The sequence below is a fragment of the Phycodurus eques genome, chromosome 7, assembly GCF_024500275.1.
Source record: "Phycodurus eques isolate BA_2022a chromosome 7, UOR_Pequ_1.1, whole genome shotgun sequence".
NCBI lineage: Eukaryota > Metazoa > Chordata > Actinopteri > Syngnathiformes > Syngnathidae > Phycodurus > Phycodurus eques.
The window spans coordinates 20759499-20778030 of record NC_084531.1 but is presented as its reverse complement, the minus strand read 5'-3'; the positions used below and the strand labels follow the sequence as shown (position 1 = coordinate 20778030).

The window sequence follows — 18532 nt, the reverse complement described above, 5'->3', positions numbered from 1 at the left end:
GCATGGGACAATTGGCCAAGTGTTCATAATGATGTATCAGATAAACTGAACTCATGTGATTGGTTGGATACCATATACCAATTTTTCACAATGTGGTTATAGACAAAGCTCATTTACTCATTCATTGGGTGTAGTACTTATTTACATGAAAAAAAGCATGAAAGGTAAGAAGAAAATGTATCATACCTCATCTGTTATCTGACCTCCAAACGTCACCCATGTACCTGGAGAGAAAATACAGAGTAACAATTGTATGAATTAGATGTGTAATGTGCGTCCGTTTGTGAGCTGTGTCATGTGGGAGTAAACTAGAAAGCCTGCCATGTTCCCAAGAGAAACAATTTGTCCTGTGATGAATGATCACCACGTTTTAACACTGCCTGTTAGCGCTTTGTAATAGTGATGCATGTGTGTGACAGAGTGCCCTCTATCCTGCATTGTTCATAATGTGTGAACATGTCAGAATATGTGCTGCTGATTAGTGGATAAACAATGCTGATAGCATACAAAAGGTTAAGCCACCGCAAGCAGCGCAAGAGACAAATTCCTCAGCAAATTCTCTCACTGAATTATTAAAATAGCTCTGTGGTGGGCGAAAACGACTTCCCATCTAAAACTGCTGCAGTGATCGAGGATATTACAGTGCCACAAAACAGCCTGCGACAGGAACACCAATTTGTGTCTGCTACGAACCTTAAAATGCTGCTTGGCTTTCGTGTTACTCAGGGGATTGAGGCTGCTTCACAAGATAAGGACTGCTACTGCTGGAACTTCTCAGAGTGGTGACCTGCCACCATCCTATTTTATACACTTTTTCCCTTGTTATTTATTTTTCTTTTCACTTTTTCGAGCCCTTGTGTGCTTTATTAGATTCATACACAAACAGCATACATTGTGATACATTATACAACAAAACTGTAGCTATCAAGCAGACCAAGATCAATTGATTTATTTTTTTCTTCCTGATCCTGGCACGTTTGCACTGCCACTTGTTTTGTGGCAGAATTCATAATGGTCAATAATGACTAAGGGAAGAAAACATGTGTTGTCATATGATATTGGATACCTTGAACATTTTGGGTTAGACATCCTTATAACTTTTTTTTTTTTAAATGAAAAGTTATATTTTTCTAACAAAAATAAACCCGGCAGTTGAAGGAGATCTGCATGAAAATTGTGGCTAGGAGAGCGACTTTCTACTTGAATTATCTCATGTCAGATATTCTTAAAACTAAAGAAGGTACTATATGATTTATCTAATCCTAAAAATAAAAACATGTACTGTATTGTCAAAAGCTAATAATGTAAAACATTATTAGAGGGCTGATAGTGTTGTAGTGGAAAGAATGTCTTCTTCTCAGTTTAGATTCAGGGTGTGTATTTCACCTCCAGCTTCTCCCTGTGCTTACATGAGTTTTTCTGGGTACTCTAATTTTCTCCCACATTCCACCAACATACATGTTAGGTTTATTGATGACTCTAAATTGTCCATAGGTCTGAATTGTTTGTTATTGTGTGCCCTGTGATTAACTGGAAATGTGTACCCCATCTGTCATCAAGTCAGCTGGTGAAGATTCCAGCTCACCTGCAACCCTAATGATGACGATGGCTGGATAGCAATGCAATCTCACCCTGTATTTTTTTTTAAATTATTATTACACTCGTACACATAATAATTCTTATACAGTAAGTGCACAGTTGACTTCTGTTGCTCCACTGTCATCAAGGGATGACAACGTGTAATAAGTTGACCACAAGCCCGCTTTATGCCAGCAGAAGCCATTAGTTAAACAGCTCCTCAGAGGTCCGATTAACTGTAGTTTACGGAGGATGACACTTGGATCTGTTGTGGTATTTTTCATCAGATGGGGATTAGTCTTACTGCTTCCGATATAACTGCAGAGGTGCTTCGCATTACATCGATATCATCATCACTGGCATGGGGGTTGATTTGAGAACTTGTTGAGATTAGTAACTATGGAAACTTCACGGTCTCAGCTATCCACAGCCATTATGTGATTATACAGTGGAGTGTTTTTCCAGTACGTTTCTACTTTTTGCACATTACTGAAATGTGTGTTCTGAACACTTTTCTGCCAGGTGTGTGTGTGTGTGTCAGCCCTTTAAGCTGTTTCGGGTTCGGTGGAATTGTAATCACTGCTGCGGCTGTCCAGTCGCAGCTTTGTGTCTGAGTGGGAGGCTCAGTGTGGGATGAAAACCCTGCAGCGCTCGAGTGTCACTGCACATATGGGATCAACAGAATTTTTGCTCTTTGATGGAAATTGAATTCGTCTGAGCGTCAAACAGCTCCTTTCCACTGGTAACTGCCGGTGGATGTACTCAAGGTTGCTATGCAACAATTGTAAACCTGATAACTTTGTGAGGGTTGTTCCTGAAGCTGGGAGGCATTTAAAGTCAAAAGGCAGGTTCAAACTTGATTGGTGGAAGGATTTCTCCAAGGATCTCTGGAGAGGAGACCAAGGGTGCTGTCAAACTATAGGGTAACCACCTCCCCGGTCTCAGTGTGATATCAATTCGAAGACCTGGAGGAGAGAGTCCTACTGATGTTTGAACCTCATATTCAGGAGGGTCTTGGTCGTGAAAGACTGAACCACCTCTATAGCTCATCGGCATACTGAAGGGTTCATGAGATATTTGCCCAAGCAGTCAACAGACCTCGTCCCCAGGAGTAGCTGATGTGGGATCTATTGATACCAGATATTTGTTTCCTGATGCAGTTGTATCAGTAGCTCAGTTTATATTGCTGGCAGTAATGTTTACAGTGATTGCCCTTTCTGTTCATCATCTCTTTGGACATAATTGTCAGAAATGGCAAATAGAATAGAGGGTCCAGTCAATTAGCTCATCTCTCTTATATGCATGATGTGGTCCTGATTGCTTCTTTGTGTTATGACCTTCAAAATGTGCTGGGGTGGTTTTTCAGCTCAGTGTGAAGCCACGAGGGTAAGAAACTACCTTAAAACCTGAGGCCATGGTTCTAGTTTGTAGACCCCAGTAAAGTGAATTGAGAGATTTTCTAAATAAATTTTTTAAGTTAACTGCTGTAAATGTGTAAAGTCTTGACAACTCTGTAGTACTGAATTGTGTCGATACATCGTTAAACATTTACACCATTTCAATTTTCCAGATTTTGTAGGTGTGGCAAAAACAGTGCCAAGTGACGCACTTAGGTGTCTGGCATGAATTGCCCCTCCCCATTTTATAAGTCACATGCCCAGTCACATGGTTGGGAGATCGGCATGAGTGCGCCGCCCCCCTCTATATAATTTGCAGTTAGAAAGCCAATGATGCCTACACCACGAAAATGCATCTTCCCTTGATGCCACAACTTAAAGAACAGCTCAATGTAATTATTTAAATTCCCAAATGTTGTGTATTTGGTGGGTATGCAACTCATTTTATGTGATCCACAGGCAAAATGACGAGGGCCGCTGTGTTAATAAATGGTGCACTTTCCCTGAGGTGTTTGTATTATGCAGACCTACACACCGATACAACACCAAGCGAGGAGGTGACGCAGCGGGCTAGCCCACTGCCTGTCCGTGGCATCAGCTCCGTTCAGCTTCTGGTAGCCTGCTCGCTTGTGAGCTAGCTGTTGGATAGCGCTTCTTGTCGGGGCGTAAAAAGCCTCGCGGTGAACCAGTGGGATATATTCCAGCCACCGGAGGCTTAAATCAGATATATTTTCACAGCTCAAATAGGGATGTGGAAAGGGTGGCTCGTGAAGTGTCTGGACGAAGAGATAGTTGAGCCAAAAGGCAAGACATTAACTGGTTAATCTGCATTCTGACTCTTACATTTGGTCACAAGCTTTGTGTGTCTCCAAGGCACACTTAAAGATTTGGTGAGGAGCTCACTCGTTTGGAAGGGACTTTGTGCTCCTCAATATTGAAAGTTGAAGTGGTCCAGACATCTACTACTTTTACTCATCTCTCTGGTGAAGTGTTTCAACTGATGCACCTCACCAAGTAAAACAAATGGTGGCACAGTGCTCCCCAAGCTGTAATTACACTTTGAGGAGGTGGCCAGGTATAGGGACGTTCTGTCTTCTTTGCTTTTACGTTTGGTCCTGTGATTGAGACTCAGTAAGTAAAATAAGCAGAGGACACGGCTGATGGACGTTTATGATCAAATGTAACAATTATTTTTTTTATTTTTTATTTACAGTTTCATTGTTTCCTAGTCACTGATGGTGTAGTAGTGCACTCGCCTGCCTTTGGTGCGGGCAGCGTGGTATCAGTTCCCACTCAGTGACGGTGTGAATGTGAGTGTGAATGGTTGTCCGTGTCTATGTGTGCCCTGTGACTGACTGGCGACCAGTTCAGGGTGTCGTCCGCCTTTCGTCCGAAGTCAGCTGGGATAGGCTCCAGCGCCCCGCGACCCTAACCAGGATAAGCGGTGTTGAAAATGAAATGAAAATGTTTCCTTTCTATTGATGACAGAAGTACCTCAGAAAAGACAGAGAGAAATGTTTTCTTTTGGTTTTTTTCACATTAGCATACATCTGGGTATGCAAGTGTGTGTATGTTAGTCTCTCTAATGGTAGCTAGTAAATAGTGCAAAGTCATCAGCATTCACGCTAACACACAAACACACAACATCCTTTGGATGCATTTTCAGGTGTCTGTCTACTGTACTGCTTCCTCAGTTTGTATTGACTTCTTCAGAACACTTGAATCACCTTTGACTACTGTGATTTATCTTTCTTTCTCGTCGGCTTTTCGGCTGCTGCTTTCCGAGGGCGGCGAGAACAACATAAACAGTATAACCCAGGTTAAAAATAATGTTGAACCTTTTTCCAACGCTGACGAAGCAACTTCACCGCTCAACTCACCTCACCTCATGTCACAGCTCTAAAACTTTGTGTTAATATAACCTACTGATTATGAGCCTTAATTTCTTACATTGTTTATTATACATTCACATGACACACCATTAGGTATACAGTGAGCCCTCCAAAGTCAAACGCCATTAGGTGTGTGTTCAAAGGGTAGTAGTTTTACTGTATTTTAGCTTTATTTTGTTTTATTATACTGTGGTTAACCTTTCTTCTTACTTGTATGACTTTTTTTAAAAAACATTACTTGCACAGTAAATAAAGGTTTGTGATGTCAAAAGTTTGAGCCTGAACCTTTGAACAAATTAATCCATTAATACTATGAGGGGGGAGAAGTTGTGAAATTAGAGCAATTAGTTTGGTATGGATTGTGTTCAATTTAAATTGCATCAAAAATGAAGCTTTATAAATATACTTATTGCTCAGTTGTGATTGGCGCACTCGGTTATTTTGGTTTACTACTTTTGTTGTAGTTGGAAGTTTACAATTAGTTTTCATCATATTGAGAGCTGTTACTAATATATCCCCCTCATAAATCTTAATTAAGAAAAATGGATCAAATTCGATTCTGCAGATGAACCTAGGTAGCGTAAAAACCTAGGTAGCGTAAAAATTGAAGAATTTGTGCAGGTGAACATTGACAAGCCCAATGAGTGAGACACTCAATTAGATGAACTGAAGTTGCAGTTAACGATTGTCTTTCACAGCACAAGTCCATCCTCCCGCTGCCTTTTTTGCACTACTGGTGTTTTCACCCAGGAGAAATATTCTAAGAATTCACTAATTGATGGCACACTTAATTAAAAATAAAGAGCTGGTGTACAAGTCCTAATGGTTCAGATAATGCTGATTATGAACATGTGTGTGTATGTGTGTGGTGGTGTTTGTGCATGGTCCCCAACCAATTAGCAGTGTGGTGACATCACAGTGAAGAGCTAAAACTAAACCTAATTTGCAGTAAAAGAAGAGGTGCGCATAAAGTTCCTACTGATCATACAAATCATTCCATTATGTTAATTACCCATTCCGACTCTCCAAGGTCAATTGTTGAAAATAATAACTTCAATATCATTTAAATTGGGAGTGGTTTCACTCACATTACGGAAATTGCTTCCAAATATTTTACGAATGAATTCATTAAATTGTGTTCTGCCGGCCTGCGATTGGCTGACAACAGTTCAGGGTGTACCCCGCCTCCTACCCGAAGATAGCTGGGATAGGCTCCAGCACTCCCGCGACCCTTGTGAGGATCAGCGGCTCAGAAAATGGATGGATGGATGGTGTTCTGCCGGATGAGGAATAAGTTGTTTCACTGTTGAGGAAATTTTAATTGCTGTCAATGACTCACGTTATGCAAACGTGAATCTGTATATAATCTCCAAGCAATGTAATAATTTGCGTCTTTACTTTTTTGGGACACATTCAGAGTCCTTAGATAAAGTATGATGTTACATATTATCTTTAATCAGGGCCGGCAAGAGGCTTCCATCTTGGAGGAGAATAGACAACTTCATACACCATATGTGGGGGGTGGCTGCATACAATGTAATTTAGCATACTAAGAAACATGCTAGAATGGAACTTTCATTGCAATAAGTATTTCAACTTCACTGCAGTGCTCAGCTAAATCTCATCTTAGTGTGCCTGCATCCTAAATGTTAGTCCAATGCCCAGGCAGTCACTCTTTCAAAATTAGCCACGCACTTGTCATACTGTCACAACATAATTTTCTAGCATATTGCCTTTTGCTAAATGTACATATACCATAGGGTGGTAGCAGGTTTTGGGGATTTTTATCTAAAATATCAAACTCACTTCAGGGTTTCAGGGTTAAAATCGACATCATACAGCAGAACCTATAAAGTTGAACACCATCCATTCTGTGGCACTGGATGACTTCCAAGTGATTCCAATTAAAATAATAATAATAATGATAAAATACAATTAAAAAAATCATATAAAGTGAGTTAATTCATGGATGAAGTGGCTGGGGAGAGGGAAGTCTGGGCGTCCCTGCTAAAGCTACTGCCCCCGCGACCCAACCTCAGATAAGCGGTAGAAAATGGATGGATGGATGGATGGATGGAGTTAATTCATTCAAGGCTTATCTTGTCACCATTGCAAAACCTTCATTAATTTAACAGGCAATGTTTTAAGTAACAGTTAAAGAGAAATTACTCATTGAATAATGAACAAAATAAAACTGACATAAAATAAAACCACTCATCCTTTGAAGATGCCTGACAGACACATAATGAAGAGGGAACAAGAAGGTAGAGAGAATAGTGGGGCATTCTGGCCCCACCTCTCCCAAACATTATTTGCTACATGATATGGTTTTCTACTGCATAAAGGCATGATGTGTTACACCTTGGCATTTGGATAAGGATTTTCGCCCCCCCTGCGGAGGCACCCTCTTGTCTGTAGGAGCTCCAGGAGAGATGCACAGTGACACATCAGCTCAGTGTGTGCACGTTAAAAGGGAATGTGAATCTTTATGCCTGGGGCATACTGGAGCTATCTGCTGAGCAAAAACTCAACTAAATTATTTTTATAGAGCGCACTTTAATAACAACCACAGTTGTAACAATGTTCTGTACGTAAGAAGTCATTCGAGACGGTTTGCACAGCAGGTAGCTGATTGTGAACCTGTAATTTTCTGAGTTTTCGGCCTCACGAGGCCATGAGACGATTATGTAACATATTTGTCTCACCGTATACGCTCCATTTTAGCTATGTACGGAGGGACGAAATTCAGGTGGCCAATCAAAACGCATCCTCCGTTCCCATGATTTCAAGGTGGTGGCCCCTGGTGAAGTCATTTTTTTTTGTGCCATTTCTTGGAATGGTTGCTGCCACTTATCTGTTTCTGAAAATGGAAGATATTATGTCATATAAGAAGGTATAATCTGATCACATTTTACCCAATTTATCCACTAAAATGTGGTTGATTTTCAATTAAATATATTTGAAGTCCATGCTGGTGTGCTTTTCTTAGACGCGTGTGTGTGTGTGTGTGCGTGCGTGCGTGTGTGTGTGTGTTTGTTGGGGGTGGGGGGGGTTCACTCAGGGTACCATTCAAGCTATGACCGTCCTTGCACCTAGTAGTATTAATTGTTATTGTTGGACTCAATAAACCTAGAGTACGATAAGTGTGTTTCCATTAGTATCTACATAGGTAAAGTTAATTTTACAGTTCATATTGTACTGAGGAACCAGACCGTTTACTACAGTACTACACTACTACTACATTTACTACTACGTTTACCACATGATGGTGGTTTGAACTCCAACTTTCGTTTAACTTTTGAAGGCAATTTTGGGTTGACTTTTGGGGCATTTGATTTTTGATGCTACAACTCTGATCTCTGACTTTTTTTTTTTACACTGTGCTGTCTTTTTGTTGAAAAAAGATAGACACAAATGCAGTATGCATCAAGGCATCTAACGGACATGCACTCAAATGAGAGATGTCAGAGTGCGGTGGCAGCTCAACTGTGTTTCTCCCCTAAGCACTTTGGGGGCATTTAGCGCCTTGTACAAGGGCATCCCAACAGTACCACATTAGCCACAAGTCTCAATTTCTATTTTTGTGATCAAGTTCACACATACATCCGGATTGATCTTGGCAACATAGCTTCAGTTTTTCTCTTGAGCCCCTATCGCGCTGTCAACATTGTGTCCACCCTAGGCGCAGCATGGAGCAGACAGCTGGCATTCGACTGACCTTTTCTGTACTGCAGAGCTCGATCCAAATGAAGCAGACCACTTAGACTAATGTGAAGCACATCACGCTATAAGCTATCACAGTCATAACGGCCAAGGAATTTGCTTTTTCATTGGCCTTTTGGGACACTTATTCCAAAAAGAAGGACCTCGCTAGATTTTGCTGCTCTGCTGCCAGGGTCACTTAAATAGTAACAATTGTTTTCTTTTCATTTTATTTCATTCTAGTTGAGTGTGACTGAAGCTACTGCTTTTGCTTATGAAATATTATATTATGATATATGAAATATGTGTATGTCGCTCACTGACTGAGAGAAGAAGAAAGTGAAGTTTACTTACCAAGTCCAAGGCAAGAAACCCTTAGACCTGACTTTCCCAGGTTCCTGCAGAAACAGAAGAAAACGACTTAAGTCAGCGGTACGTCAAAACACATACAGTATGCAGCTAACAATTATCTGGGTGCACACCATGTCTCAAATGAAAGAAATGCAGTTTAATGGCTGTCAATCCAACTTTCTGTAAAGATTAAGCTCCCATCGTCAGACAACATTGCGTCTGTAATGTGCACTGTTTACTTGACAGCGTATTAACTGCAGTTGTCGCCAATCTCCCAGTTTCACTCGCCTGTCAAAATCATTCAAGTGACTTATTCCTGACATGACTTCAGAATCATTGAATATCTGCATAGTTAATTGGACATCCAAATTAAACCACTGAAAGGTAATACATTTTGATGATGCACTACATCCCCACAAGACAGTTCTTTAACTATGTAGACATACTGGCAGCAAGCCAGTTGCTGTGGGTTTAATCCCATCTCATCTTGACATGGACATGGATGGATTTACATCATGACAGCCCTACACATCTATTGTAGCTAAGAACAGCATATTGTTGCTGGCCAATTCCATATTTTTCCACAAATCGATACTAATGGTCAGTCCCCACATGGTATGTTAGCTTTGACCTATCTGAAGTGCTGGAAATATTTTAAGAGCAAATCTATTAACTCTCCTGGACACTTCAACTGTCTGCTCAGTGTCATATATAAGTAACTTATGGACAACCAAAAGTGAACAGACGTTTGCTTCATTTATGCCATATTTAGCGTTGTTACTGCTTTTATTTCGGAGGGTTTTACTTTTTGTTTTTGTTCCCATTCTCTAGTGATGTGCATTGTGCTCCCATATGTCCCCTTCTGTGAGGCGTAGTACTTTCTGCCTCACCTCAAGCTTTTTTTTTTTTTTTATCTGCTCTTTCATGCAATCAGCAAACCTAAGTTATTTAACACACAAATATTAAATACACTAGCCTGACTATATGGACAATTAGAGTGCATATTAAAAGCTCTGGAAACATCATATGGAAGACGCAATGAAAGAATCGAAACAGGCATTTGCCAATTACAAGCCTCCTAAACCCAGTTAGTGAGGCATTGCGCAAATTGAGTTGACGCTCGGTTGCTCGCTGCCGCGCTTTGCGTCTCGTCTCAGTATTTGAAGAGGAAATATGCAAATTCAGCAACTTTGACTACAAAATTGTGGACATTATTGGATAAAACAGAAAATCAATATAAAGCCAGACCAGCAAACTAAAATTGAAAATAATTGTATTTAACCCTCACCCTTCATGATGAATATTCCATTGTTTTGACAGGACTCTCAGCTGAAGCCGACAACAGACTGATTTGAATTCGGATGCTGTTTGACTCAAAGATGTGTTGAGTCATTGTGTCGCTGGCTACAATACCTCCTTACACTGCTGCTTGCTAGCTGCATTCATTGGCTAGCTATAGAGTTAATTCAGGTTTGATTGCTGGAAGTAATTATTCCACATTTTTAACTTGTCCTATTTAGCTGCCTGGTGATGCAGTATGGTGGAGCCATATGCCCTTTTTGCCCAAAAGGTTTTGCTGTACAACAGGAGAGTTTGATATAAAATACTCCCTCTGTGGTTATTTGGGGAAATGATGTCGGACAGAACAATTCCTGGTGAAATCATGCTATTGTATTGCGAAGAATGAATGAAACAGGACAGTCCAGAGGGTTAACACACTGTAATAATAAGGGTTGTGTATAGCAATTATTCCACTTTCCAAGAATCAAGTTCAACAGAAAATTTTGTTTGGGAAGGCAACCAAATCAGAAGCCAACTACAATACATTTTCTCAAGTCAGCTGATTTGTTCCGCTGATGTTGAGCCCACATGAGTAGGAGAGATGGAAAGATGAATGGCGTAATGACACCAAAGAAGCAAACAGGATCATGAGCAGAGCAGACAGGGGCAATGACGCAAAAAGAAAGAAAATAAGATTTCCCAATTGGTAGATGCATTGAGAAAGTCATCATCGCCCTCATTTGTAAACTGTCTCAAAAGGCTCTTGCAAACACTTGCCTGGCACACACCACCACCGCCTAGTGTGCATGCGCGCGCACACACACACACACACACACACACACACACCCGCAGTGTGCTGCCGTCCTGGCCCATCAAATATTTATTGAAATCTTAAACCCTGTAATCGCTTTTCCAAACAGATTTAGCATAACAAGCCTTCACTGTCAATGAAGCTATTCATCTCCACCTAAACATGACGTTCATTTGCCACATGATGGACAGCAATGATCGCAACATTCGCCTTTCACTGCATGTGCAAAACAATTTCTGGGGTTGGCCTGCTCCTCAGCTCCAGAGTAAAATAACCAAATAATGCTGAATGATAGTTTCACTTACTCTAACTGTAATTTTAGAACCACTGAGTCGATACTCAAATGATGCAAACCATATGTGTTTATATTGGATGTCTAATAAAGGTAATCAAACTCTTGTCAGTGATTATTTTGACTCGAACACAGACAGAGTATCCTTTTATAGCTCGGTGAGCTTTCACCCTCAAAATCTGGGATATTTAACATTTTTCTTATTTTCCTCAAGAAATTCTCAGATGAAAACAACAACTTTGTATAAAGAAAGGAACTAGAGGTTTCTGCTATTTTTAAGGGGTTATAAAGTTTAAGTTATATTCATTGTTCATGATCAATGCCAACTCTTGTACCTTACAAAACAAAACAAACAAAAAACAAATACATTGTTTTGTCCATGAAAGAGCAAAAATGGTACACAAATGCAACTGCTACCTTTAATTGCTTAAAGCTCCCTTTTTGATACACTTGTGGGAAAATCCCCCTCAAGAGTCATATTCCCAATTCCAAAATGTTGATCTTGGCCAAGAAATAAACAAGTCTGTAAATGAGCTTTATCAGCGACATTATAGTTGCAGAATGAAAATGGTGGCAGATCACAACAGCAAATGATTAACGTGTACAAGTAGTGACAAACAGAAGGTTCTGCTATAATGATTAACATACAGTGTAAGACCATCCAGTGATTACATGTTTCTGGAAAGCCATCCAATTAGGTGATGACAATATCCTGTTGTGGAAGTTTATTATTAATTGTGAAAAAAATGCTGACTGAGAGTGAACTCTTAGAAGACTTTCAAAACATAACTAGACACTTTTTATAGGTTTCAAATGTCCAAAATTCAACCAACATTTACTTTTGTGACCAGTTTGAACTGGAAAAAAAGAACAGAGGTGAGCCACAAGAAACATTCTGAAACGTTTCTCCAGCCAGTGGAAATCGGGCTGACAGAGCAGCGCGAGCGCACGCTGTCGGCCACCTGAGCTCCACAGCAAACAGTTTACAGTGTTATACAATGAATGTCCCGAAAAGTCTGGGAACACAGTCTGGTTTTCGCTGGTGACGTTCCAACACTTGCAGACCTCGAACTCAAATCCACCATTTTTTAATGTGCTCCACACCAAATCAATACCTCACAAAACGTCATACTGCATGTTGAAAATTAATCATTTATCCACGACTTTACAATTCAATTTGCCTGTCAGCACCTCTGGCTTCACACAGCGTGTGAAGCAATTCTTGCTGGTCCCACACCCCCCACCTTTATGGCTTTCTAATTTATGGAGGACTGTTGATAAAATACAAACTCAGAAAAGAAAGTACAATGAGGTTACTTGAGGGGTAAAGTGGCTTGTCCCTGGGGCGGTACTTTTGCATCTTTTAAAAGCTTTACCTTCATATTTGGTGGTAGTCTACTACCTGGAACACTACTGAACCTTTGGGGACAATTTTGTTCATAAATTTTCCATTTCCATCCATTTTCCAAACCGCTTGGATGGATTTCCATAAATTTTCCCTTTTAGTGAGTACGCATATGTTTTATAGAGAGAAGGAACATAAATGTGCTGGTAGTACTTTGGGATCCAAACATAAAGCTTATTGGGTACAGTAGCATAGAGTGTGATTGTGATGACAATATTTGATTGTCATCCCCGTTTTTTTTTTTTTTTTAATACTGTTAAATGACCCCTAAAGGTTTAAAAATATATATTGCTAGTACTTTTGTGAATCATTGCAATTTTCACGAATAAACCAATAAAATCCTACCGTCATCAATTTCCAAGCGACTTAGCTTGCACTGCAAATAAGATCATAGTATTGTCCAATTTAGTTGCCAAGTCAGTAATATATACACTTCATATAAGAGCGACTAAGAGACATCTGTGGTAAATTGCAATATGATGCTGATTGGGAAAGTTATTGCTCCATTTTTAATCGACTCTATAATGAGTTGCTTAAAACTAAGTCAACCATCAATCATATAAATTTAGTGCAATTCAGATGACAATATAAAAAGCTCTTCTATCTTGGCAAAGTCCCGGCTGTCATACAGGCCGTCAATATGGTGTAGGCTTGGTGTAGCTGGTAATGTGAAATAAAAGGAAATGCAGAGATGACAAAAGGAAAGTATGTGACAATGATAAATTGAAACAGACACAGATTAAATAAAGCATACATGCTGGAGACTGACAACAGGCATCATTCTGTTATTGGAAGATGCAGCTGTAAATTGGAGAGTTGTTTTTTTCCAGTGACAGAAGAAAGGAACCATTACTCATACTATAACTACTCAAGTTGGTGGACCGAATATCAAAAGATGGTGTGTTACTTTGTGTTTAAACAGTCCACTACATTCAATGAAATGACCAAAAATCAAAGTGGGCATCATTCTTGAGCCAAACAATGAACTGGCCCTCATTCAAATCCATGTTGAGTCAGCTCCATATGCGCCATCCTGGGATTAGTACCCAATAAATAAACACTTTGTGGAAATGACTGTGTTCAGCTGTTTTGTGACCCAGTTGTATTCCTTCAGTAAGAGTCAGTGGTTTTACAGCGCTATGAGCCACAGATGCAATAAGTCACATACCACTGACACTAAGAAGAACAAATTGTTGGTTTTTGGAGGCTCATAAACATGTCTCATCGATTCATTATTAACAAACACGTGGGGAAACAAACCAATTACAACATAGGAGAATATTTGATTTCGTTTACCATTTCCACTCTGTGTTTAAGAAGTACATGAATGCAGCCCTATGGGTGGCACAAGTCAGTGCAAACTGTAGGCCTGGTCCCAAGCCCGAATAAATGCAGAGGGTTGCGTCAGGAAGGGCATCCGGCTTAAAACCTTGCCAAACAAATATGAGCGTTCATCCAAAGAATTCCATACCGGATCGGTCGTGGCCCGGGTTAACAACGTCCGCCACCGGCGCCGTCAACCTGCGGGGCGCCGTTGGAAATTCAGCTACTGTGGGTCGAAGTCAAAGAAGAAGAGGAGGTGGAAAGCGGGTTCTTCGGCAGAAAGAGAAGAGGAAAACACAGAGCCTAGAACTGAATGTGGGGACTTTGAATGTTGGGACTATGACAGGAAAATCTCGGGAGTTGGTTGACATGATGATGAGGAGAAAGGTTGATATATTGTGTGTCCAGGAGACCAGGTGGAAAGGCAGTAAGGCTAGAAGTTTAGGGGCAGGGTTTAAATTATTTTACCATGGTGTCGATGGGAAGAGAAATGGAGTCGGGGTTATTTTAAAAGAAGAGTTGGCTAAGAATGTCTTGGAGGTGAAAAGAGTATCAGATCGAGTGATGAGGCTGAAATTTGAAATTGAGGGTGTTATGTGTAATGTGATTAGTGGCTATGCCCCACAGGTAGGATGTGACCTAGAGGTGAAAGAGAAATTCTGGAAGGAGCTAGATGATGTAGTTCTTAGCATCCCAGACAGAGAGAGAGTCGTAATTGGTGCAGATTGTAATGGACATGTTGGTGAAGGTAATAGGGGTGATGAAGAAGTGATGGGTAAATACGGCATCCAGGAAAGGAACTTGGAGGGACAGATGGTGGTAGACTTTGCAACAAGGATGCAAATGGCTGTAGTGAACACTTTTTTCCAGAAGAGGCACGAACATAGGGTGACCTACAAGAGCGGAGGTAGAAGCACACAGGTGGATTACATCTTGTGCAGACGATGTAATCTGAAGGAGGTTACCAACTGTAAGGTAGTGGTAGGGGAGAGTGTGGCTAGACAGCATAGGATGGTGGTGTGTAAGATGACTCTGGTGGTGGGGAGGAAAATTAGGAAGACAAAGGCAGAGAAGAGAACCATGTGGTGGAAGCTGAGACAGGACGAGTGTTGTGCAGCTTTTCGGGAAGAGGTGATACAGGCTCTCGGTGGACGGCAGGAGCTTCCAGAAGACTGGACCACTGCAGCCAAGGTGATCAGAGAAGCAGGCAGGAGAGTACTTGGTGTATCTTCTGGCAGGAAAGGAGAGAAGGAGACTTGGTGGTGGAACCTCACAGTACAGGAAATCATACAAGGAAAGAGGTTAGCTAAGAAGAAGTGGGACACTGAGAGGACCGAGGAGAGGCGAAAGGAATACATTGAGATGCGACACAGGGCAAAGGTAGAGGTGGCAAAGGCAAAACAAGAGGCATATGATGACATGTATGGCAGGTTGGACACTAAAGAAGGAGAAAAGGATCTATACAGGCTGGCCAGACAGAGGGATAGAGATGGGAAGGATGTGCAGCAGGTTAGGGTGATTAAGGATAGAGATGGAAATATGTTGACTGGTGCCAGCAGTGTGCTTGCTAGATGGAAAGAATACTTCGAGGAGTTGATGAATGAGGAAAATGATAGAGAAGGGAGAGTAGAAGAGGTAAGTGTGGTGGACCAGGAAGTGGCAATGATTAGTAAGGGGGAAGTTAGAAAGGCATTAAAGAGGATGAAAAATGGAAAGGCAGTTGGTCCTGATGACATTCCTGTGGAGGTATGGAAGCCTCTAGGAGAGGTGGCTGTGAAGTTTTTGACCAGCTTGTTCAATAGAATTCTAGTGCGTGAGAAGATGCCTGAGGAATGGAGGAAAAGTGTACTGGTGCCCATTTTTAAGAACAAAGGTGATGTGCAGAGCTGTGGCAACTATAGAGGAATAAAGCTTGATGAGCCACACAATGAAGTTATGGGAAAGAGTAGTGGAGGATAGACTCAGGACAGAAGTGAGTATTTGCGAGCAACAGTATGGTTTCATGTCTAGAAAGAGTACCACAGATGCATTATTTGCCTTGAGGATGTTGATGGAAAAGTACAGAGAAGGTCAGAAGGAGCTACATTGTGTCTTTGTAGATCTAGAGAAAGCCTATGACAGAGTACCCAGAGAAGAACTGTGGTACTGCATGCGGAAGTCTGGAGTGGCAGAGAAGTATGTTAGAATAATACAGGACATGTACGAGGGCAGCAGAACAGCGGTGAGGTGTGCTGTAGGTGTGACAGAAGAATTTAAGGTGGACGTGGGACTGCATCAGGGATCAGCCCTGAGCCCCTTCCTTTTTGCAGTGGTGATGGATAGGCTGACAGATGAGATTAGACTGGAATCCCCGTGGACCATGATGTTTGCAGATGACATTGTGATCTGCAGTGAAAGCAGGGAGCAGCTGGAGGAACAGTTAGAGAGATGGAGGCATGCACTGGAAAGAAGAGGAATGAAGATTAGCCGAAGTAAAACAGAATATATGTGCATGAATGAGAGGGCTGGTGGGGGAAGAATGAGGCTACAGGGAGAAGCGATAGCAAGGGTGGAGGACTTTAAATACTTGGGGTCAACCGTCCAGAGCAATGGTGAGTGTGGTCAGGAAGTGAAGAAACGGGTCAAAGCAGGTTGGAACGGGTGGAGGAAGGTGTCAGGTGTGTTATGTGACAGAAGAGTCTCTGCTAGGATGAAGGGCAAAGTTTATAAAACAGTAGTGAGGCCAGCCATGATGTACGGATTAGAGACAGTGGCACTGAAGAGACAACAGGAAGCAGAGCTGGAGGTGGCGGAAATGAAGATGTTGAGGTTCGCTCTTGGAGTGACCAGGTTGGATAAAATTAGAAATGAGCTCATCAGAGGGACAGCCAAGGTTCGATGTTTTGGAGACAAAGTTAGAGAGCGCAGACTTCAATGGTTTGGACACGTCCAGAGGAGAAATAGTGAGTATATTGGAAGAAGGATGATGAGGATGGAGCTGCCAGGCAAGAGAGCTCGAGGAAGACCAAAGAGAAGGTTGATGGATGTCGTGAGGGAAGACATGATGGCAGTTGGTGTTCGAGAGGAGGATGCAGGAGATAGGCTTACATGGAAAAGGATGACGCGCTGTGGCGACCCCTAACGGGACAAGCCGAAAGGAAAAGAAGTTTAAGAAGTACATGCAAATATATTTATAAAGTCCTAACTATACAATGTGTACCGTATGCTGCTCCTGAACGATCCATCCTTTTTTTTTTTTTTTTTTACAGCTCTTGTACTCAATTAGCGTCATGGGCCAGGCATAATGGTAAACATAGATTACCGCTCACATTTACTATTATGGACAATTATGAGTCTTTAACATACAAACTCCAGAATCTCGATTTGAACCCTGAAACTCCAAACTGTGTGAGGCACGCGCGATAACCATTAAACCATTAGACCGTGCTGCCTGTGCTCCTGAAACTGCTCCTGTTTATAATTTTAGCATTATATGTGTCCTATGGAACAGACCAAGTAATTCTGAACCCTGTCACGATTGATTTGATCTCAACTTAGAGGTAATGCCACCAAATTGGGATATTATATGATATAATGCTATAGTCCTATATACTCTGGCACTAGCATTCTTCCTAGGATGAGGTGGGGGGCGAGGGTGGGTCTTTGGGGGGGCGACAACTTGAACCTTTCATAGAGTATGGTGATCCATTTTCAACAAGTTGCCCTCTTAAATAACTACAATATTGCACTTCCCGGGGCAACAATTTAGAAGCAGTCGTCTGCAACATTCCACGTTCATCATTTATTGATGAACTACTGAAAGTATCAAAGCATTGAGAGTCCTAAAGGGCCAAGGTTGTGTTCTGTTCTTTTTGTTTATGTAACTTCAGTTTCCTCTTGATAAACACTTCTCTCTGTGTGTATAATGTAGGTCTTTGCATGAAAGTGATTTAGCTCATACAGTAAATCCATGACTCCATAATGATTCCATTAAAAAAAAATTTTTTTTAATTCTATAATGATAACAAAAACTGAGACACCCATTGAAATCTCAAGTTTCTTACTTTTGCTTATGTGAGTGGTTATGATAGCGGGGAAAGCCAAATCTAACTCGCCAGGCGAATTAGGGGATTGGTTGTGATTATACTTGGTCTAGTGCCTGAATCCAGAGCTGCCCCACTGCGCCCCACCAGCTGCATGACATCCAATTATCGAGACCCCTCTAACAACCTTTCACTTCCTCCCTGCAAGGTCGTCGATGCGGCCTTGTAAAACTTTTCTTTCACTTTTTCCTTACTGAACACCTGAGTGGCTCCATGTCTCCTTGCCCTCGTCCCTCCCTGGCTCTGGATTTCCATTCGGCTCGGTGTCTCCCTACAGTTTCATTATCGAGTATGCTCAGCTCGACTGCTGCTTCCCCCCCTGAGCTCAGCGTAGCCTGGCCACCACCAAGGCTTAAATAAAATATCCTTGTTATGATATACCAGGACGCACACCTCTCAGTGGTCCACACTAGAGCTC

General features: G+C 41.4%; 1 protein-coding gene across 5 annotated transcripts in view; it reads right to left on the bottom strand.

Annotated features, from left to right (window-relative positions):
* Positions 1–18532, bottom strand: part of kcnab1a (potassium voltage-gated channel subfamily A regulatory beta subunit 1a) — an 83846-nt gene that overhangs the window by 18078 nt on the left and 47236 nt on the right. For all 5 annotated transcript variants that reach the window (XM_061682292.1, XM_061682290.1, XM_061682294.1 and 2 more), the window contains exons 2-3: positions 8924–8967; positions 187–224 (exon numbers count right to left, since the gene is read on the bottom strand). In XM_061682292.1, the coding sequence (XP_061538276.1) occupies positions 187–224; positions 8924–8967 (82 nt within the window). The remainder of the gene's footprint in view (positions 1–186; positions 225–8923; positions 8968–18532) is intronic.